General features: G+C 46.6%; 1 protein-coding gene across 2 annotated transcripts in view; it reads left to right on the forward strand.

Moving 5' to 3' along the window:
- LOC119405324 (protein disabled) overlaps positions 1–23,208 on the forward strand; it is a 108,454-nt gene that overhangs the window by 53,034 nt on the left and 32,212 nt on the right. For both annotated transcript variants that reach the window (XM_037672154.2, XM_037672152.2), the window contains exons 2-5: positions 10,629–10,745; positions 14,064–14,215; positions 19,398–19,487; positions 21,617–21,751. In XM_037672154.2, the coding sequence (XP_037528082.1) occupies positions 10,629–10,745; positions 14,064–14,215; positions 19,398–19,487; positions 21,617–21,751 (494 nt within the window). The remainder of the gene's footprint in view (positions 1–10,628; positions 10,746–14,063; positions 14,216–19,397; positions 19,488–21,616; positions 21,752–23,208) is intronic.

Below are 23,208 nucleotides of genomic sequence, written 5' to 3' on the forward strand. Positions count from 1 at the left end.
TTCTCTATCCGCTGTCTATAGCCTTCTACGGCTAGTATATCAAACGTTGGGCAACTGTGTGCAGCATACAACACTTATAATTAAGCATGAGTCGTAATGACAACGGAGTCAATTTTTAACGCGATAGCGTTAAAGAGCTCGTATCGCAGAAATTCCGCCGTCGGTGTCGGGGCCGTTGGTTGTGAGCGAAAAATCATCATCTTGTCCGTGACCGAAAAATCGAAAAAGCTGCAAATAAAATAAATAATAAAATGTTGGGTCCGAGTGAGAATCGAACCCAGGCCGTCTGCGTGGCAAGCAGGTGTTCTACCACACAGCCACACCTTTTTTTTTTGTCTTTATTGCAGGGCTTCAGTTTTCAACCGTAAGAAGAGAGTACATCCTGTCTACAATTGTTTCATGTGCAACAGCAATTCCATGCGAGGTACCCAATCGGGTACATCCTTTTGCATTTTTTGCAATTCAAGAAATGAAGTCAGCGTCTCACAAAAGTAATCTATGGCTCGCCGAGCGTCAACATCAGCGTTACGCCACACAGCCACACCTCTGCTTGGAGCTGCACTGAAAGTAACTTTCATGCTTCCCAAAAATACGCGTCCTGTATACAGGTGTCACAGTACGAGATGTAATATCGCAATAATATTGCGTGCTACAAGCGTACATTGCCATCGGGCGTCACACCATGTCAATATCATAACGACTTCATGGTTTAAAGACAGCCACCCATTACAAAAGGCACACACATTACTGCGCGTATTCCCTTAAGACCACGTAGTGGGTGCATCGCAACTTCGAAAAAGTTTCTCGCACATAATTGCTCCTGGTTTAAAGCATGCTACCCATTACATAAGGCACACACCTTAGTGCGCGCATTCTCTTAAACACTCGTAGTGTTCGAACTGCGCTACTAGGAACAGAATATCTCTACCGCGTTCAACTCTTAAAGGCGAAGCTTAAGCGTCCCCCAATTTTTATACGTCCAAGGCGTACTGAAGGTAAAGTTTTCTTCGCCAGTAGTGGTTCTCTGTAGCAGAAACACACAGAAGAGAGAGAGAGAAGCAAGGAAAGACCGGGAGGTTAACCAGATGCACGTCCTCTATCCTTTCCGATTCGCTCGCTGGATTTCAAGCAAGACGGACGTGCCGGCCGCGATGTCCTGGATTACTCCTCGTACCTCTCGCTGATCGGCGCCCCGTGACGGACTCCTCGCCCACTATGCCGTGCGCCGCTCATCGACGGGGCCTTCGCCGCTTCGCCGATGTTGTGAACCGTGCCTCTAGCTGTGTTTCGCGGACCCGTCCCTGAACTCCCATGACCCTTTCCCCATCTTTCCTGTCCTCTTTTCTCTTCGTTGGATGGATGTGCTCCTATCACTTTTTCTCTCTATTTTCCTACTATTCTTTTATCCCCCCCCTTACCCCCACCCCTACAAGGCACTGCGCCGTGTCGCCTATAGGCAGACAGAAATTAGGTGCCTTTTTCCTTTCCTTAATAACCACAGAAGAAGAAGAATCCTTTCCCCCTGCACTGGGAGAAGGGATAGAGGGGCGAAAAGAGAGACAGAAGAGAGAGATTGACAGAATGACGCGCACGCTTGGGGGAGCACATCCAGTCTACCCCAAGTCTACACTTAGGGGAGCACATCCAGTATTTCAGTAGCGCTTTAGTTGCCGTCTGCGCCCTCGAAGCACATGTCCAGTCCACTTGGTCCAAAAGCATACGAAGCGGGCATCGCTGGGTGTCATAGCGAGCGCAGCTGCACAACACGTGTTCAATTGTCTCTTCGGTTCCGCAGGAGTCGCATGTATAGAGCTGTCCGCGCCGTACCGATGCGAAACGAGTACGCCTTTGTGAATGCGACACCCATCCAAAGGAGGCATAACGGCGTCGCATCGGAACGGGAAATTAGCGATGGTAGCTGTAGCTTCAGCAAAGGATCAAGTTTGTGTAGCTGCCACCTTTGGAAGCTAGGAGACGACCACAACGGGCGTGTAAGATTCTGAGCCAGTTGTATTGTCGCATCAGTCCTTGATCGAGGGATCGGAACCACTCTATATAATTCCTTTACGGGCTGCGTCGTAGGCTAATTGATTACCCGTAATACCGGTATGTCCTGGTAGCCAGTGCGTAAAGTCAGGGGGGGGGGGGGCTTCGGCCCCTCATTCGATTTCTTAAGGAGGGGCTGTATGTATGTGTGTATGTATGTATATAAGTCACCGCCCTCTGCCAGGGCCCCCCTTCCAATGAAGGGAGACTTTAAGCCCTGCTGGTAGCCACTGATATACAATGTCGTGTTCTCTTGCTCGAGTTTGACAGCTTCGAGTCGCAGAATATGACCCATTTGTACGACGTATTGGCTCTCATAGCAGCAAGCTATGCTGTCGATGTCGTTACACGCGCAATCGGAATCTATATACGATTAATGTGAAACTAATGCCGCGCGTTAGCAGCTTCGGAAGGGCTAGAAAATGTTCAGGAACAAAAGAAAAATACCAAACAAGGCACGCAACCTCCCGAAAAACATCTGTTAGTCCAGTAAAATGTGAAATTCCAATGTCAGTGTGCCAGTTCCGTAAGGTACATTACATAGTGTACATGCTCGTATGTTGCGTATGTTGGCATGACAGTGGTGCCAGGACGGGTCCCAGTGGTCATACGTTATGTCTCCCGAAGTTTGTGGGAAGCCTGTTGCAACACGACGGCACACAATGCGGATGACTTAAAGGTTTGTGTGTCCACCGAAAATGAGGAAACCAGCGGTGTACGTGTTTTGCGCAGTTACGTCAAGGGCGCGCCTATACGTACGGCTGCGTAATTACATTCTTTTGCGATCACGTGTGTGACATTGCGGAACACATTAAATAGAGCCCGCCGGGGTGGACGCGAACCACACGCGGAATTAACATGGACTGACACATTGCCACGTGATAGAACGCGGCCGCTGCGATGCTCGGAACAGCTTGCATGAAACAGCTTGAGAGAACATGAAAGAACGCCGATCGTCACCGCTCATCAGGCGCCGTCGTCATGGGTCCTGTTACTCAGGTGATGGATTTGCTTCTTCTATGCTAGGAGACTGGTACCGACGCAGTTGAAGGCTTAGCGCACGCTGATGCTTTTTTTTTCCTCCTGGAGAACACTCACTCGGAAGTTCGTGCGAACGTATGCGGCCTTATACGCCTGCGATGTTCAGAGCCACTAAAGCATCGATTGTAGTACGGTTTTTTTGCGCCAGCTGTCTGGTCGTTTTCGATCTGAAAGATGAACACTTCATCGCATGTCCACGCAAAGTGATGAACATGCTCCTTCCTTCTCCTGCAGCTCCCTTCCCCAATGCAGGATGGATCATAGGCATGCACACAGGGAAAGCCGGGGGGGGGGGGGCTGAAGTGAAACAATGAATAATGTTAGGTTGATAAGTTATTCTTCGAAACATTACTGTCGTTAATTTCAGTGTTGAAACTTTATTGATCGAAAAGAAAATGAAAGTCACGACGTCATAAACCTCGCGCCGAAATTTCCGCACATCATTGCCTGCTTGACGTCACCGATTTCAATGTGCTTCTTTTTTTTTCTTTTGCATTTAGTGGAAGTGGGAGGGTCGTCTGACGAGTGACAGAGAAATCACACAACACTACAGACTGGCAAGATGCAACTTCTAGGCGGGGAGAGAGATAAACTTTACCCAGGCAGCTCACCGACGTTGGACCGGTCTTGGCCCAACGTCGGCGCCAGCTACATTGGCCCGACGTCGGCAAATCACTCTCGCGCTACTTTCACCCACATCGGCCCGATGTCGGCTAGCCGGTGTTGGGGCGATGTGGGCTAGCCAGCGTTGGTCTATTGTACGACCATGCACGCAGACGATATTCGCCCCAATCCCCGACAACTCGCCGGACCTTTCAATAAAGTTGTTCTTTTTACTGCGGAGCTGTTAAGCTTTGCGATATGCCGTTTAGCGTCGAGAGAAAGATACTATGTTCATCCTCTTCTTCGCTCCCAGAACACGTGCGCCTATTTGTTCGGGGGGATGCAGTAACTCTGATGGCCGAGAGAACGAGTACAGAAGAGTGAGAAAGAAATAGATGGGAAGAAAGAGAAAGATAGACGTTCTTGGCGAAAAAAAGTTCCTGAGGCGGGATTCAAACCCGCGTGCCCACGATCCGAAGGCGAGCATCGTAAACACTCGGCTATTCAGGCACGCTAGTAGAGCATAACATAGCATAGTATAGTACAGCAAGGGGGTGGGAAAGGAAAGTGACGGTAAGGAGGAGGGTAGAGAGTGAAGCATATAGCATAGAAAGAAAGAGAAAGAGAGAAAGAAAGGGGAGAAGAACAGAAAGAGAGACATGGGCGTCGGCAGAATTTTGCCTTGGGGGGCGCAAACCCGTGTTGCATCGCTGCTGGGGGAAGGGGGGGGGGGCGGAGAGAGAGAGAGAGAGAGAGAGAGCTGGCACAGCTTGGGTGGGGGGCAAGTGCCCCTTTTGCACCCCCCTGCCTACGCCCATGGAGAGCGATAGAAAGAAAGGGATGAAAGAGAAAGAAATATATACAGAGAGAAATAAACAAATAAATTCAAATAGAGAGAAAAGAGAAAAACAAAGTCGCCAGAGCTCGAGGGCTCGTGGCCGACGCCTAGGCGGGGGTATTCGCCGAAATCCCCGAATAACTCGCCGGAATTTTTTTTTTTTTTCATAAAGTCGTTATTCATTCTTTGGCCACACTGGCGCCGACAGTTCCTGTGACTTGGCTCGCTAAGTCCATGGCGCTTAAGAGGTCAATGCAGTTTATTTTTTGCCAAATAGTAATTATGCACGTAGGCCCCAATCGACGCACAGCAAGCTGGTGCGGCAACTTCAAGGTGGTGTCGCCAGCATTTTCTTATTGCGCGTTTGTTTTCTTGCTTTCCTAAGCATGTGCTCACTGCAAGAGTTGTGCTTTTCGTCGAGCCTTTCATGTACGGGATCCGTGGTAACGCTTGTGGGCATCATAAACGGGTATTCGCCACACACATTGGGTAAATCCCACTGTTCACCACTGATCCCCTAAATATGAAGGCAGCAGTTAGCCCAAAAAACCGGTATGTGCCACAGAAATCTGTGCGGCCTATCAGAAAACTATCATCATCATAAACGCGTATGTGCAACAGAAATTGGGCAAATCCCACTACAACTTCCACGAAAACGGAAGAAGGCAGCACTTAGGCCAACAAATGACATGCGCGTTACCGCAGTCACACCACTGCAGGGGCGTAGCCAGAAATTTTTTTCGGGGGGGGGGGGGGTTCAACCATACTTTATGTATATTCGTGCGTGCGTTTGTATGTGTGCGTGCCTATATACGCAAGCAAAACTGAAAAATTTCGGGGGGGGGGGGGTTTGAACTCCCCCAACCCCCCCCCCCCCCCTTGGCTACGCCCCTGCACCACTGTCACGTGATACTTTGTGGTTATAAAAGGTGGTGGCACCTCAAAGCTTAACAAAGAGTGTTTAATAAAGGTCAGTGATAAAACATATCTAAAAGACTTGCAAAACATCGAAATGCGTTAGCCTGACGAAGGCAAATTGAACTTTTTTTTCCTCGCATCCCGTGTAGTACGTGCACTCGCTCTAGGATGCATTACGTAGTACGTGAATCTATTGTTACGCAACACGAATATGGATCAAGATTGAAATGGGTGGGCACTGCTCCTCGACAAAGAATGCGTTGCTTGACTATTGTTGAGAATTCCGATGGCCTTCGTGGACCTTCCCGGCATGAAGACGCCGTCGATGAAGACTGACAGGTCTGATCTTCGCCGCCCGATTACACGGGTCGCGAAGGGGAGACGTCCACCGACCGCCACTACAATGCCGACGGGACCGAAGCGGTTGCGCCCACACACCCTTTCCGCAGCGCCTACGTGGGACGGTCTCTGACCTTTCTTCCTTCTTATTCTCCCTTTCACTTTCCTTTCGAACGTTCTATAGTCATTGTGTGCATAGGCGTGCGCACAGGGGGAGCGGCCGCCCCCCCCCCCCAAATCACCTAAGAGGGGGGCGCAAAATCTACCCCATACATTGACTTAGTAGGGTAGGGGGGGGGCTGCGATGAACCCCCCCCCCTGATCGGGAACCCTGCGCACGCCTTTGATTGTGTGCAATAAATCAGTCTTGAGACGGATACCAACGAATCGAGTCACCTTCCTTTCGGTGCTCCTGCGCGCGCGCCCAAGCCGCTAACGCGCAGCGAGAAGGGAAGAGTCAGCAGTCAGCTACGAAGTTAGGGCGCGAGTAATCATCTACAACTATAGCCGCTATAAAATCTTCCTTCCCTTTCTCTCCCTCTCTCTATATATAGCTTCCTCTTTCTCTCTATTATTTTTCTGTCTTGCTCTCAGTTTTTCCTTTCTCTTTTTCGTGTGTTTGTTTCTATATCTTTCTATGTCTTTATTCCCTTTATTCCTATCTATAGTTTTCTTTGTCTCTCTCTCTCGCGCTCTCTTTCACGTGCTCCACTGAGGGGCGTAGCCACGTTAGGGCACACCGGACCCGTGCCCCCCCCGCCCCCCCCCCCGAAATTCTTTTTTTTTGCCATAGCATACAGAGCAGAAAATGACACTCGACCACATCTGCCTGCTCGTCCCGACTACATATCAGGGAGGTGCCCCCCCCCCCCCCCCCCCCGAAAAAAATTTCTGCCTACGCCCCTGGCTCCACTTCGCCGAGCAGTCTTCGTCTAAACACTCGCACCTGCTGTACTCGATCGGTAGTGGGGCTTGCCCAATTCCTGTTCGCACAACGAAGCACAATTAAGTTACCGATAGCAGCACTTGGCTGCCACACTTATGAAGTTGTTTGCTCTTTTAATTATTAATAGGGGACATGTGCGAAGTCTGGTTTTAGAGGAGGTCGCAGCGGGGATCCCTGGGATGCCGCAGCCTCCACCGCGCGCTGGATAAGCCGGCGTTGGTCTACTGGCTTCCCTGCATGCAAGTGAAGGCGCTGAGCTGTGCTCCCAACTAGCGCTGCAGAAATAGCGTCTTTTCCTCTCCTCAACCTCTCCTCCTCTTCTTGCAAACGAAAGTATTTCGCTTGCTAGAACACGCTTGCCTAAGCGCTGGCGGATCCAGGGGGGGGGGGAGGTCATGTCTTGCCTCCCCCCTCTGAAGGTTACCCCCAAGAAGGACTTCCCATAAGCCGACACTCCTCCCCCTCCTCCCCTGGAAAAATTTTGTATCCGCCCCTCTACTATGGCTGTATGGTAGTTACCTGCACCTAATCATCACGTACGTGACGCGTTCGCTTTGCGTTGCCACCTCCGGCTTTATTATTCGGCGTTCGTCTCTAACCACATATCGCATTTGCTGTGGTGGAATACATTAGCCAAGTCTCTCTGCAATATGTGCTGCGTCAGCATGCGTATTGACAGCATTTTTTCCCCTTCTTCCATGCAACCAGAGTGCCCACACGAAAGCTCATGCTCTAAGTTTCTAATCGTTCAAATAAAAAAAAAAATATTTTACACATATTTGCTTTCGAATCACGAAATATTTTGCATAAATCACGCATCTCTAGCGACAGTGGTACCCTGGTGGTTCTCTTTTGCGACTGGCCGCGGCCTCCTGCCGCGGCGGCGACTGGGGCGTGTTTTCGGTTTTGGCCGCCTTACTAAACACTTCTTTAGTCTTCGTTTGCAATCGGCTGTGCGTGTGTCTGTGAAAGTCGCGGTAAAAACCCCCATCGAGTAGGGACCGTATCTGCCGTCGCTCCACGGCATCGGGCGCGTCTCGGTTCCGCAAGACACGCCGCTGTGGAGACGCCTGTGCGGTGAACAAGCATGCATGGCCTGCCGCACGGACTGCCGACACTGCTGGGAGCTTCGACGGCGGGCTGACCCCTGAACATCATGTGAGCTGCCTTTTTGAGGGTCACTGCTTGACCCTGTGCAAACCCGATCGTCTCCCGTCTTGCTGCTAGCAGCTGAGCGTTGTTGCGATGCCGCGGGTGCCCTTGTTTATGCTCGACGCGCTGGTTTTGCTTGCGAGGTGTTCCCTGTATGGCGTGGTTTTCCACGGGCCGCCTGGGCTGCTGGTTTGTGGGGTGCGTGTGTGTGTGTTTGTGTGCGCCGATGCATTTCCGAAATCAGCTGTTACTCGTAGCGCCTTTGGAGCGTGCCTCTACTGGTATGCAAGGATGCGGCAGACCGCTCTGGTTACTGCTTGCATTTCTAATTGAACCATTATTTCGTCCCGCATATGAGAGCAGGCTAGCTGCTTCACAGTCGTGGTTCGAGGAAGCGTTTGGTATCGCCGCTTTCGGATGAGCATCGGAATAAACGAGTTGCCTTAAATTTGCCTCGTACCGTTCGGTAATTATTGCAACCTGTTTTGCTGTGCAAAATGACAGCAACCCGCTATTCGCTTCAATTTCTGGCATTGTTCCGTTGTGACTCGGCATCTTTTTAACCCGGTCATGTCACGCAGTGGGATATCGTCCCCGCATTGTTTTAGGAAGAAAAAAAAATTGGGACATCTCAATTAGGTCAAACTGTTTGACCACCTATTGTGCTTCCTGTCCGTGTCTTCCTCGGTGTGGTCGAGAAAGTAAAACTTGTTTATTATACCGCAACCGAACAATGCACTTATGCTTGTGCTAAGGACAAATGCTAGGTGTGGTCAGTCTACCGATATCCCGCAAACTTAGATTGGCTGCCAAATTAATGAAGTTTTTTTTTTTTTTTTCGCGGAATGTTCGCACTGCCCCCCCCCCCCCCCAAAGAAAAAACACACACACCAAAAAAGCAAGAGAGGGGACCAGGTCTCGGAGATTGAAATTTTGGACCATTTGCAAATATTGTTCTGATGTGTATGCATTGTTTTTATCTTGGCTGTGCTATCTCCGGCATTCATTATTTTTTTTTCCCATCCCATTGCACCCATTGCAAGTCTCCTCTGAAAACTCTGACAAAAAGTAAAAAAAAAAGAACGTTATTGGTAAAATCAGTTTGGTCAATCTAAGTGATCGATCAAGGCAAAGGGATTACTAGAAGCAAGTGATTACTTGAGTGCGTTCTTTTTGCAGTGTTACAGCACTCAAGTAACGGTTGCTATTGACATTTCTTGGGCTGAATTTGCTAATGAGGCATCTCCATTTTGTGCCGGTGGAATCGGAATCTCAGAATTTCTATCAGTAACGTCGTAATCACTTTAATGATTCAAAGTTGTTTGTTTAGGCAGGAGTAGAACGTTTTTGCACAAGGTCAATCTGTCACTAGTAATGATACAATGCAGATTGAACATGTTCCAGCACAGTCGGGCTATGGCATAAACTTATCAATGGGAATGGTCCACTGCTGAGTTCCACATAGTTTCAGTTTTTCCTATTTTCATGTTTTAGTGGCTTTCTTCGAGTGTACACATAACCAGAAGCAGTTGAACGGTATGGGTAATACAGATAACAGGTTTCAGTAAATTGAATAGGAAGGTACGTGGCTATGTGTTGGATTTCATTACCGTATGCGTGGGTCTACTTCTTTCTTTGTTTTTCGCAATGTTCCTAATGGTACGTTTTTGAAGCGGTGGATAGATGCTTTCCAAGTAGCCCCGTCTTCGAATTGATGATCCCATGCTTGAAATACCTCTATGTATTCGTCAAATGGGGTGCGCATTCTGCAGACTTCTCTGAACTCCATGCAGAATTTAAAAAATCTTAGTTCGTTCTGCAGGCTTTAGTGGTGCAATATGGTGAAAGTGCATTTTCAAAGGTGAATTGATCGCTGAAGCAAACACATAGGTGACTGTTGCCATGACTGGCACATTGTGAACAAATGACAGCTACTGAATCATCAATGTGTTCTTAAAAATTTTTTTTTCTGTGTTAATATTGGTTTAGCGCTCCTAGTTTCACCCGTAACACATATTGGCAGTCTCAGTGGATGCACTGCCCTGCCTTCCGCTCAAGTCGAGGGAGAAAAAAGTCATGCGGTCCCTTATGCATCTGCCTAAGACGACTCACAGGCGAAAGCCATCGCACACACACAGCAGACTGCTCTGTTGTTTGTGTATCCTTCTTGTGTCCTGTCTATTAGTTGCACTATACAATCTTCAGTGATGCTGTATCAACACGCCCAGTATTCAACCTTATCAAGTTTCTTTTTCTTATCAGTCAATTGTATAGTGATACCCCCCTGCAGCAGCTTTCTGCACCCAACGTGGTTTTACGTAGCCTTCATGATTGACCCACCTTTGACCAAGTAACGATGTCATGTCATGATGTCACCGTGTGACGTCACAAATTTTGGCGACCTGTGGCATCATGATGACATCATAATGTGACGTCATCGTGTGATGAAGATTTTTAGCATCAGTAGTGTTGACGCCGATGGTCACTCTGTGTTTGACGAGGCACCTAAGGCTTTCGCCTTAATAATACGTGTCAGGAAAGCTGCGCGCTGCATGCGTTTCAGTGCTGTAAGCTGGTGCTGGTGAAAAGGTGTTGAAAGCGTCTGGAAGGGCCAGTTGGTACATGTTGTCTGCGTCTTACCCTCAGTCTCGTTTTTGCCCTGTTTTCGTCGCAGAAAAGGTGTCGCTTGTGCTCCTTTCTCGACAGGTGTGAACTTTAAGTTGTCCTTTTTCTTTGATCTCGCAGAAAAAGAGGAGGAGGACGAGGACAGCCCCCAGGAGGATGCCATGAACAACCATGCGTCCACGAAGATCGATGGGGGCCGACGGGCTGTCCGCCGCAGCAACCCCAGGAAGGAAAAAGGTCAGGCAGCACCTTATCGTTGATTGATTGATTGATTGATTGATTGATTGATCGATCGATTGATAGATTGGTTGGTACCATTTAAAGGAGTGCCTCCCAACATTAATTGCCATATGTCATCCCATCACATGTGACAAGCATACGTGGTAGGATTCTTTCCACATTGCCTGGACCAAGGGTATCACCCGCAGCAAGCTCTCTAATCGCTGAGTGAAGCTCTTCATTCATTCAATCGGCCATTTATTGATTTGTTCATCAATTCATTCATTTGTTCATTCTCTCATTAGAGTACTGTCAAATCCCAGAGGCATTAGAGAGAGGTGTGGTTAGTGAAATATATACCCTAATTCCTACCTCTCTTTTCCCTGAACGATGTTTGTCTTCATTCATTCATTCATTAGACTTCTGTCAAATCCCAGAGGCATCAGAGAGAGGTGTCGTTTAGTGAGATATTACAACATATGCATAAGAAGCAATCAAAAAGCATGCCGCAGAGGCTATCGATGTCCGCTTGCGTAGTGGGTACGGTGCTGGACTGCCGACCCGAAGGTCGCGGGCTTGATCCCGGCCGCAGCAGTCGCATTTTGATGGAGGCGGAATGCTAGAGGCCTGTGTAATGTGCGATGTCATCATCATCATCACCAGCCTGTGTACGCCCACTGCAGGGCAAAGGCTTCTCCCATGTTGCGCCAATCAACCTGGTCCTGTGCTTTCTGCTGCCACGTTATACCTACAAACTTCTTAATCTCCTCTACCCACCTAATTTTCTGTCTCCCCCTCACCCATTTGCCATCTCTTGGTATCCAGTCAGTTACCCTTAATGACCACCGGTTATCCTTCCTCCCGACGTGCTACGTGCCCGGCCCATATCCATTTCTTCTTCTTAATTTCAACTATGATGTCCTTAACCCCCGTTTGTTCCCTGACCCACTTTGCTCTCTTCCTGTCTCTTAAGGTTAGACCTATCATTTTCCTTTCCATCGCTCGCTGCGTCGTCCTCAATTTAAGTTGAACCCTCTTTGTAAGTCTCCAGGTTTCTGCTCCGTAGGTAGCAGGTTTGTGCTCCGAAGCAGGTGCTCCGAAGCACTGACATCGGAGCAGGTTTCTGCTCCGATGTCAGTGCACGCTAAATAACACTAGATGGCCCAAATTTCCAGAGCCTTCCACTACGACGTGCCTCATAATCACATCGTGGTTTTGTCACGTAAAACCACAGATATTTTTATTACAGGCTATCGACAAGCTGTTGGAATCTGAAATGCGAGCTGTGGAGGCTGGAAGGTGCTCCAAATCGGTGTAGTTTCTGTGGATAAAAGATTAGCTAAATAGGTTAATACAAGTGTCACACGGTAACTTTTGATCGCGATCGGTGATCCAGATTGAACTTCTTTATTGTGATTAGCTCCTTTTGGCAAACTATAAAAGGAAGCCAATCACTCTTTTGAAATTTGATCCTAAAGGGCTTAATCGCAATCGGCAGTGCACTGTGTGACACCGGTATAACACAGCAGCCTGGTCCTTCCACCCTAATGTACAACCCTGGTAAAATGGACATTTCAGATAGTGGAGATTTCGTAATATTTCGAACATATCGGGTCCTTGAAAACTTGGTTGTAAGGAAAGCTGTTGTAAAAAAAGGTGGAGGTTAGAAAATGACGTTCGGATACCACGGAAGAATCCGGGAGAGGGCCTGCCTGGATAACCTAAGCGTGGCAGCTGATTGCCTTTGCTGCTAAAGAAATAGGCGTGCTCGTGCACTTTGTGTTCCGAGACGGTGGGGTCATCAACCGTGCAGCTTGTGGCGTCAGCCTACAGCGTGCGCTCATTAGTGCAGGAATGTGTGCATCATCATCTCATCATAATCTTTAATTTCAAGTTCTATTAGTACGTGGAAATACACAGCACTGGTTAGACCCATAGGCATTGGCTAGTAGGGGGTCTAAGTAAATATGCAATTACACAAACAGATTGGGTTAGGAAAGCGGACATTTTATAGGTACACTTCAATGGAAAAAAGTGAACGAAAAAAAGAGTAAAACAAAGAAAAGAAGCGTATTTATAAGACAATTGCTATATTGTACAACGTAATGTTACGTGTATAGAATGAATTATATCTATACTGTACAACAGAAATAAATACCAAAAAGTATGTAAAGCATATCCAATATGATTTTATTGAGCTTTCAATAAATTTTCCGTTAAGGTAGGAATGCTGCTGCGTTCTAAAGTTGTATCCAACTGTAGATAATGCATGTTGATGGGTTGGTTGATGAGATGTAATGAACAAAGCAACAGAAACATGTATAGATAAAATGTTCCTGTTTCGTTTGTCTGCTCATTGTATGAAAACGTGACAGCTCTTGCGACATGTTGAAAGGTCAGGCTAATTTAAGGTTGTTTTCATGTCTGTGATGCTGACGCAAGATGAATGATTAGTAAGAATGGAACAAGCGTCACGGCACTTTTGGCTGCGTGAATAAGCGCAGCTTAATTGCGTCAATGATCGCACATGTCCTTTGAGTTTTCACATCTGTTTTAAGGTATGTCGCCGCCTCATTAAAAATCATTTTAGATTTTGACCCAAATTGATTACTTTGTGTCTCCCTTAGGAAGGACAGTTCACATGTGTTCAGTAAAAGATGTGGAGACCACATCTTTACTGTAATTACCAAAATTACCCGAAATACGTGCGTCACACCAACAGTTATGACTACCAATCCAACCATACGAAAACAAAATAGCTCGGTGTCATTATAGCTGTGTACGTAGGCTGTGCAACGAGCTAGGATAGTTGTGCTGTCATCAGTATGAAATATAACATATACTAAAAACCTAAAAAAATGTGTCATTTCAGGAGGTTGCATTTCAATTGAAATCTTATAACATGAAAACTTATTCATAGCTTTCAACTATCATAGTTATACAGGTTAATGTCTCAGCAAGAAGCATGCAAAGTTTCATTAGAAAATATCAGTTTATTCAAAAGTTACAAGGTTTTGCACAATGTAAAACAGCTGAAGATTGGGTTAAAAGAAGAAAAGAAAAAAAAAAAAAACGGGAATGATATCTTCCTAGCATGTCACTTCTGGATTGAGGGCAGTCGCAAAAAAGGCCATACCTTTTGAATAGAACCAGATAGAGGCGTAATTTTTTTTCTGCACTACAATTCTGAATGTTAGTGCATTCTTGGCATGTCAGAAACAAAAATTCACTTTTCTTGAAGAATAAAAAGTCATTTTAAAGCGTGTCGACACACTTTAATTGTCCACTGTGCTAATTGGCCATACAGTATATTATTCTGGTGATGTTTTTGCGTAGCAGGCAGCAGCAGCGGCAGCTCTGGCAAAGGCGGGGACCCCTTTCGGTTCGAAGGGGAGGGGCTCCTGTTTCGAGCCAAGCTCATTGGGAGCCAGCCGGTGCCTGAGGCTCGAGGCGACCGCATGTGCCAAGATGCCATGACACGACTCAAAGTAAGCCTTATGCTCGTCCTCATCGTTTTCAATTACTGCTAATTGACGTAAGGGCAGGATTGAATCCGTGTTTCTTTTTCTGCTCGCACGTGAATGTCAGGAATGAGAAAAGCACAAAAAAGAAAACGGTTGGTTACTAAAAGCGATACTGTAGTCGGTGACAGCCTAACAATAAATATAAGCTCCGCCCACGAGGTTGCATTGCTCATATTTTGCATGTCTCCGCGCTACAAATGTAGTAGTTCCCAAACAATGGCAATAATTTTCACGCATACAAACATTATTTTGCAATACTGCTTTGATATTGAAATTTAGAAAGCAAATCTAGATAAAAAGAATTGTCAAGGCATGGAGTTCAGCGTCAGATTAACAATATATCTGTTCTTTAAACCGCACCCCCCGCCGCGGTCATCTCGGAGTCTACAGAGCAGTAATATACTATCCGCGTCAAATGAAACCCGAACACCGGCAAGCCTTCGCAACAATATAGTGGGCGCCGTCCAGTTATCACCATGGACAGGCGCGCTTATGTGCAGTGCGGTCAAACGGGATATGTTGGTCACTTTCTTTCTGTGTCGCCTCGTTCGCACATATGTCACTCAAATAGGGTAACAGCATGGCACATATCACGATAGATCACCAAGATTCCCACGTTTCGGGCTCCAAGTAACACACACACGCGCACATGTGGCAACGCTAATGCCATGGCTTTTGCGGGCGGTAAATCGTACACAGATGTGCACATTCAGCTTTCACTTTCACCTCACTGCACACGAATGAACGCGACGACAATCGCTGATGTGGTGACCCTCAGGTGATATGCTTGGTGTATCCGGGCAACGGAGGGAACACACGCCGTGTTGTAACTTGACGCTGCCGAAACGACAGAACACGCTAAAGCGTTGTAAAACACTCCGAGCTGCCACCGCTTTGGTGCACTTCAAATGCGACACAGTCGCAAGCTTCAAGTGCATCGAATTACGACCGGCGAGGATGATGCTGGGAACGTGCAGATAACAGTAGGAAAGAGCTTCTTCTGGAAGAAACAAACGCCGCAGGAAATTCGAATTGATGGATCTCAGTCTCAGTGCAGCGGTACCAGAGGCAGTACGGCGGTACCTCACCTCTCGTCGCGAACAGCGCCATGTCGCATTTTTCATTGGTTAGTCTTAACCATTACATCATGGCAAAGAGCAGCCGTAGTTGGACGCGCACAATACCAATGGACAGCGGTGCAGTTTACTTTTTATTCTTAGCTTGTCACCGACTATAGTAGGAAAGTCCTGGTGTGTCATTGCATATGCGCGCTGATTACATATTTATTTTATTCATTAGTGGCATGAGCATTGAATGGCACTCTTGTTTCTTTTGCCAGGATATCAAGTCGAGCATTTACTTCTCGTTTTCCGAATATGCAGAAAAAACATTGCAAAAAATAAAACTGGTACGAAAGCGATGGTTCTAGTTCAAGTTGAGGGTTATATTTGATACATATAATATCGTAGCATAAGCTTATTTGAGATGAGGGCCAATTAACTGCATGAATAATTAATGAAAATTAATTGATTGAGTTCATTGAAAGAGTATACTTTTCTTTTGAGGAGCTGGGATCGTTGCGCCACCTGGCGGAGCAGATCTCAACCATGCACTTCTTTCTACATGGCCTCTGTGATCTGCATTGGCAGCGCGAGAAAACGCAAAGTTAAACAATGGAATACACCAGGGCACGTAAGCCAAGGATTAGGGTCATCTCCAGTATTTTTATATTTGTTTACGTATTTATTTATTTGGGCCTTCCGGAAGGCAATAGTTAAGGGGAGCTATGGTTACATCAACGTGAAATGGGCATTATTAAGGAAAAAGAAGTCCAAAAAAACCACCAGTGTTTCAAGAGCAATATCAAACAGAGCAATATTGCACAACATCAACACTGTAAATACGAAATGCGTGCTAAATGGGTAAAACTAATTACAAAGTCATCGTGCAAATAGATGGTACCGTAAAATCCCGAGCAAGCGCCCCCACCCCAGCAGGGGCCCCCTCCTTTTTTTGGGAGACTTGAAATATGCACCCCCTCCCCTCCTCCCACCATTCTCACTGTTTCATTCGCTGATTTATTTGCCCGATGAGTGGGGATAAAAACAGTGAATGCATGTGCGTTCAGTAAAGCATTTCATTAGAAGCAGGCTGTGCATTCTTTATTCTTAGCAGCTCTTCCGCTGCTGTCTTGAACTTTGATCCGCGACCGAGCAAGCGCCCCCCCTCCAAAACTTATCGGATTATCCATCACCGTAGGGGGGGGGGGGCACTTGCTCGGGATTTTACGGTAGTATTCATAATGCAGGTTGGAGGATCATTTCACCTAAAAAGTAAGAATAGTGATTAGAGTAGAATGATGAGTAATGTGCTACAGAAAGAGCGCAGGCTTGTTATCTGAAGTTTTACTAGTTTAGTAGTTTATCAAGAATTTGTCTTCTTCTCTTCCCTTCTCTGTCTCAGTAACATGGTGCACCATTGCCGACCGCCATTTTCCGTCATGGCTGGCTCAAACGAGGTGCCGAGATAACAGAAAGGAGAGCGTTTTTTGTCAGCTGCCTATCAGCATCTCTCGCGTGTTCAACTACTACTGTTCACTGTTGAGTTCTCTAGGACGCTCCACTGGCATGTTTCACGTTTGACGAGTTGTAGTCAAGCACTTTGAAATGCACTTGAGCTCACAGTGCTCAATTTGTCGTTGGTGTGTGACAGGTAGTCCAGTGGTAATCTATATTAATTTTCTTCGTTTGAGTTTAAACAGAAGATATGCAATTTCTAAATTATGTAGTTATCATATTTCGTACAAGGCTTTTTGGCAACTTCACTTTGTCCAACACAAAACCAATGTATGTGACAGTACACTCAGACCTAATTATAACAAAGTTGCATCTGACACGAAAGTAAGTTCGTTATATGTGAAAATTCATTATAAATGTATGTTCGTAACACTATATATGACAAGACTACCGTATTTTCTGGTGTATAAGTTGCACCTTTGTATAAGACGCACCCCCTGCTTTTTACAACTTTCACGGGAAAAAATGATATGTAAGACGCACCTTTGTATGAAATGCATCTATTTTTAACTCTGTCAACATGTACCCACGCAGACTACATTCATTGCGAAATACGTAGTCACGCACTGCACTGGGTATCTGTAAGCAGCAGTTTTATTAAGGCGCAGAAAACGACTATTTATTCTACTGGATTCGAAGTCACATCCTCCGGTGCACTGCCAAAAGTTCTTCCGCCTCGGTTGGCAGCATCGCTGGGTTGTCGTCGTCTGCCTCTGAGTAACTATTACGCAGCATTGTAAGCACCTTGAAGCACATCGTTGGCGTTGCCTCACTATGGTGGCTACCGTACCTCTACGGCATTACGGGACTTGGCGGGAACACATAAACAACGAACGCGCAGCACGGTTACCACCTACGTACATGCCTACACACACGCATACAAAACGTAAATGGCAGCCGGAAGCCGGAAGCTGCGACTACTGCTGGACTGCAGCGACGTCTCACACGGAAACTGATGATGATGATAAGGAAGTGGTACTTTCACTTTTGTAACTGATATTGTGGGCGCTACAATAGTAGACTCTCAATAAACGAAACTCTCTTAAATGAAATTGCTGCTTAAATGGAACAACTGCCTCTAACATGATTGGTTTTGTGCTTGAATTCTGCACCCCTTTTCATCTCTCAGTAAACGAAACTCCTGTTAAATGAAACATATTTTCCTGGTCCCTTCAGCTTTCGTTTAACAGGAGTCTACTGTATTACAATGAACCGTTGTGGTGCTCTTTTTTATTTATTGCCTCAGTTCTGTGGGTTTAATGCTTCGTTTAAGAACAAACAATTCAAACAGTGCAATGGGGCACGCAACGGTGGCGACTTTTATTGCGGCCGTAATCTCCGTGGTCGCCGCAATCCTTGAACAGCAAGCAGCTGATGTCTAAGATCACAGTCGCTTCATTGTTGTAACAAAATTAGATATATTTTTACGAATGCATTCGCGCTCAGTTTATCGTACTCATGAATTAAATATAAACAAATTGGTCTCGCAGAATCACATGACTTTTTGCGTATATAAGACGCACCGTTGTATAATGCGCACCAGCGAAAATATCAGAAAAAAAATGCGTCCTATACACCGGAAAGTACGGTATTCTTCATTTACTTCGTTATAAGCGATAATACGTTATACCCGTGTTCATTATATTGAGGTCTGAGTCTACTGAGAGATAGTTGGTCTGCTGGTGGTGTTAATTTGATTGTTTTCAACAAACTTTGAATGCAAAATAAACAGGTGCGAACATGAGGGAAAAATTTTTGCTCTGTATTATTTATGATTATCGAGAATTATAATTAGGTGAACAACATTACGAGAAAATAAAGGGCATTACCAGCTAGACCAGCTCTCTGGCAATCCTGCCGCATACTTTGTTTTTGTGTTGGACAAGGTGAAGTTGCCGAAAAGCCTCATAAGAAAAATGCTAAATACATATTTTGGAAATTGCATGTCTTTTGTTCTAATGCAGCTATTAAAAATCTGCAGAAGAAATCTGCAGAAGAAACTGAATAAGTTTTATAAATTTCGTTCAGTTCACTCAACTGGTGCAACACTGGTGCAACTTCTTTTACAAGTGTAGTCTTGGGCATGACTGTTGGGTGTGACTTTTGAGTGTAGCTTTTGTATGTGACTCCTGGCTTGGGTGTGAGTCCTGGTTGCGTGCGCATTTGCATGCTTTTGTGTCCGTTTTGTTTACAACAGCACCAGCAAGGATGTGTGTCCGCAACCTCTAGTTGGTCTGGTGAGTAGCTGAACCTTTAGCTTAGACAGGATTTTGCTTGTTCCAAGCATGAGTGATCTGCAAGTTTGTGTATGTTATTCTGTAGAGTGCTCGAGATTACTCTCGACATCGCAGACATCTGGGTACATACAAAACTAGTATAACACACCGTGTAAAATACAAGAAGGGCAAAAAATATATAAAAATAACGGGATCGCTTTTTCTTCTGTCCCGCCATGTATCTTGCACAGTGCGTTACTTGTTAAGCTGTTACATGATGGAATGTTACGATACCTTTACGATAAAGGTATTTTTTCTAGCTTGAGTGTGAGGTATGTTTCGGCTTATTTGCAGATGGTTGTGCGTTCATCTGGGGAGCACAAGCAAAGGGTTCAGCTGACGGTCTCTCTCCAAGGGATCAAGATTCGCGATGACAAAACTGGGGTCAGTACAATTCTTTGCATGACTGCTATCATCTTGTCACGTAGTGCTCTAACTTGTATCAATTCACTGGCTTCAAGACCAGACACGAGGCATACTGTCACTGGCATATAATTCGGACTAACTGCTGAAAAGTTAATATTTGGAAGTCTGAAATGCTGGAATTGTCAAAAATTACACCATCTCCCGCTAAAGGGGACCATGAGGCGATGCGAAGCCGGAGCACTTGCACGATCGCGTTCCGTTGGCGTTCGTTGGGCATGCTACCGACCTCGCGTCGTGGAACGCGAAGAGGGACGCTACGCGCGTCGTATCTTCCATCTAGCCTGGCCGTTAATTCTGACAGGGCAAGCGGGGAACGCGATCGACAGGCATGCGAGAGGGGGCCAGCGTGTGAGAGGAGAGAGAAGGGGAGGGGACGCGCATGCGCTCGAGCTCATCGCGGCATTGCGCAGGAGAGAATTTCGGCATGTTTAGCCCGCGTTTCAGAGGAAGAGTGAAAAGGAGAGGGAAGAGGGGGAGGGGAGAGGGAAAGTGGAGAGGGTGAGTGGAGAGGAGGTGTGTGGAGAGGGCATGCACATGCGCAGTAGGGGTGGTCACGCCGCACACCACCACCACCGGATTGAGCTCCGCCTCAAGATACTTCGCATCTAAAAACAAGTGACTTTATTCCTTTAGGGGGAAGAAAAGTGTGCCGTATTCTGAGGTCATCCTTATCAGGGATAACATAAATTTCACACGACTAGCACAAAACACTTGGCATTCACTAGCCAGCTCATCCTTAGTACTGTTCCAAACGTGCTACCTAGATTATCTTATCACACTGCTGGGACACTAAATATTACAAAAGAGAAAATATCCCTGAAAGTGACACTCCCAGAATTATGACCTCGTTTGGCAGTGCCTTGCTGCACATAGTATTAACTTATTGAGGGAAAATCTGTACTGCCTTGAAACCACACTCCATGTTTAACCCTTTGCGGTCCAAAACTTTTACCCACTTTCCGGCTCTACCGGTCCGAAACTATTTTGCCAGTTTCTGGCGCCGCAAAGAAAACACAAACTGTGGATGAAAAACTCACAGGATATTTGTTTTTGCTCCTGCATTCTGCAGGCAACTCCTTTAGTGATATTTGGGCAGCGTATGATACCGCTCAAAGCATTCTTCTGGGTGCATGCCAGGGTTGTTACTGCAGGTTTTGCAGAAAAACGTCGTCGTCGTCTTCGTCACTCACTTCTGTCGAATCACTGTCATCACTGTCTGGTGGAGGCACGTAATTCTCTTCCTCACTAAAGTCATCCTCGCTTTCGCTAAAAGCACCGCCGTAAAACGCACGCGGTGAAAACGTGGCCATGCTTCTCGGCGAACCGCGCGCGCGAGTGGGTACGCTCTAGGCCCCGTGCTGATCATAGTGCTGCACCCTAGTGTCAAAAAAGTAAAACCTCAACAAACAAAGCTCACTTATTCCTCAAGAGATGGCCCTTCATGTATACAAAAAATGCGCGCGACTCGCGGTGAGAAAACAGCGAAATTTAAACCACGAACACCCTTGTCGGGCGCTGCCCGACAACGCAACACGGCCACGGACCACAAAGGGTTAAATGTACAGGTGTGGTCAAAAGTTCCCAGGCCGCTATCACATGTAATCCTATGGCAGCGCAGCCTGGGAACTTGCATCATGAATAATTTTTTTTTAACTTTTAAAAACGTGTGATACGGGCCTATATGGGCCAAGCATAGCAAGCTTTAGAATGTAATGTATTTTACTGCTTCCAACTTGCATCCTTCTACTATTCAGGTCCCACTACTGTCGGAATTTGCTTCGACTTTGCTTCAAACCGAGCAAGTCATACTTGCACAAGCCTACTTCCAGTTCTTAAAAATAGTGTGCTTTATGGGTCATGATAAAAAAAGCTAATTTTTCTTAATAATACGGGATGTGTACTGTTTGAACTATTCGATTCGAAATTATTCAACCAAATCGCTGTTCTCTTCGAATTCACTTCTATCCTCAAGTTTACTACATTCCCATCACCAATCGTAATCGAATAGGCTTTTGTGACACGTGTGACCTTGCGTGAACATGCACAGCTCGTTTGCCCCAATGACTTGAGTACTACACATGCCACAGGAGCTGGTGTTCCACCACCCCGTGCACCGTATTTCGTTCATCTCGCAAGACGCCAGTGACGCTCGGGCCTTTGGCTATGTCTGCATGACACAAGATGGCTGTCACCGGTTCATTGGCATCAAGACCGAGAAGGCAGTGAGTGCTGGTTTTCTTGCTCATGTGGGAGGATGTCTCACGTCTCATGTGGTAAATGTCTTTCTAGACCTGGGGAGCTATCGTTGAACTGTCCATTTAGTGGACTGTCCATTTTGGCCTCCACCAATTGGCTGAAGCTTCATGAGCAGCGCACCCCTGTTCTCGGTGCTGCTTTTGCTATGTCACTGAGTTTTCACAACTCTTGACACAAATGCGAGGAACGTGATGCTCGTCAGCGCGGTGAACGCAGCCTCCCGAGATACTCTTGCCCGCACATATCTTGGAGTCTGTGTCTCACAGACTCTGATTCTGTGATTGCGTTAGCCCTCGAATTAAGTTTAACATGGCCTCCCGTTCAATGCAGCACCTGTGAAGGTTGGTACACATTCCCTGAGCTGTTTGCATCTTTTACACCCATGCAAGGACAGGCTTGTCAAGTTTGTTCAAGTGTACTGTGACTGTACATTTCACCCACTTTCTTTCTTTCAATGTTGGGAGTGTGCTATACGGGTGCGTTGCGTCGACGTGGTCAAGTGCGCGATGAAGTCACGATTTGCTGCTTTCTCGAGTAACAGAATGCGCGCCACCAAAATGGACATGTCCATTAGTTGGACAGTTGGAGAATAGCTCAGCTCCCCTGCTATATGAGAATGCATGTACCAGAAAAAACTAAACAAGTAGTGAAGTCATCGACAGTTCACTCTGTGATTTTTGTGGTACAATTTTAATTTACAGTAATGGTACAGTTCTTTTCTAATCTGTGGTGTTTCTTGCAGAATAACATTTTGCATAGGGCAGATAACCAGTGGTCTGTTGGATTAACAAAGGAGAAATGTTCTAGTACTCGTGACAGGTGGTGTTAGATACGAACTGCGCACCATTGCAGCATCCAGCTTTTCAGCGGATAAGTGCGGCATTCCCACGAGGCATGGGAGTGTGAGTCATCCCCAGAGCGACGCCTTCGCGCCAGAGCCGAGGTGGTTCGTATTCCACGTTCATCGACCCTGGGACGATGGCCTCACCGGGATGCAACATGATGCAAGGAGGCATTGCATCTCTAGGCGCGCACTCTTACACGCAAGAGTGCAGTCCACCGGCAACAAGGCTCTGGGTCTCCCATTGGCCGAAAGTGACGCCACCTGTTTGGGACTGCCAATTGGACGAACCTGACCTCATCTCGCCCCAGTTCTTGATTGGCTGGAAGTGATGCGTGGGAAAGCTTTATAGGAAGCACAACCATCGAAAGCCGGGTCGTGTTCTCCTGGCCGTGGTCCGCAGCGTACGATATGCTGCTGGCCGAAACTATGTTTATCTGCAGTCTTCTCACCCTATTTTATTAACGCTCCTATTGTAAATAAATCTAAGTTCTTCATCGCACTTCCGCGTCAATCAAGGCCAACTCCCACACCTCAGCGGCAGGATGAAATAACTGGTGGCAGCGGTAAGGATGGACCCTC

This window comes from Rhipicephalus sanguineus, chromosome 9 (assembly GCF_013339695.2).
Source record: "Rhipicephalus sanguineus isolate Rsan-2018 chromosome 9, BIME_Rsan_1.4, whole genome shotgun sequence".
NCBI lineage: Eukaryota > Metazoa > Arthropoda > Arachnida > Ixodida > Ixodidae > Rhipicephalus > Rhipicephalus sanguineus.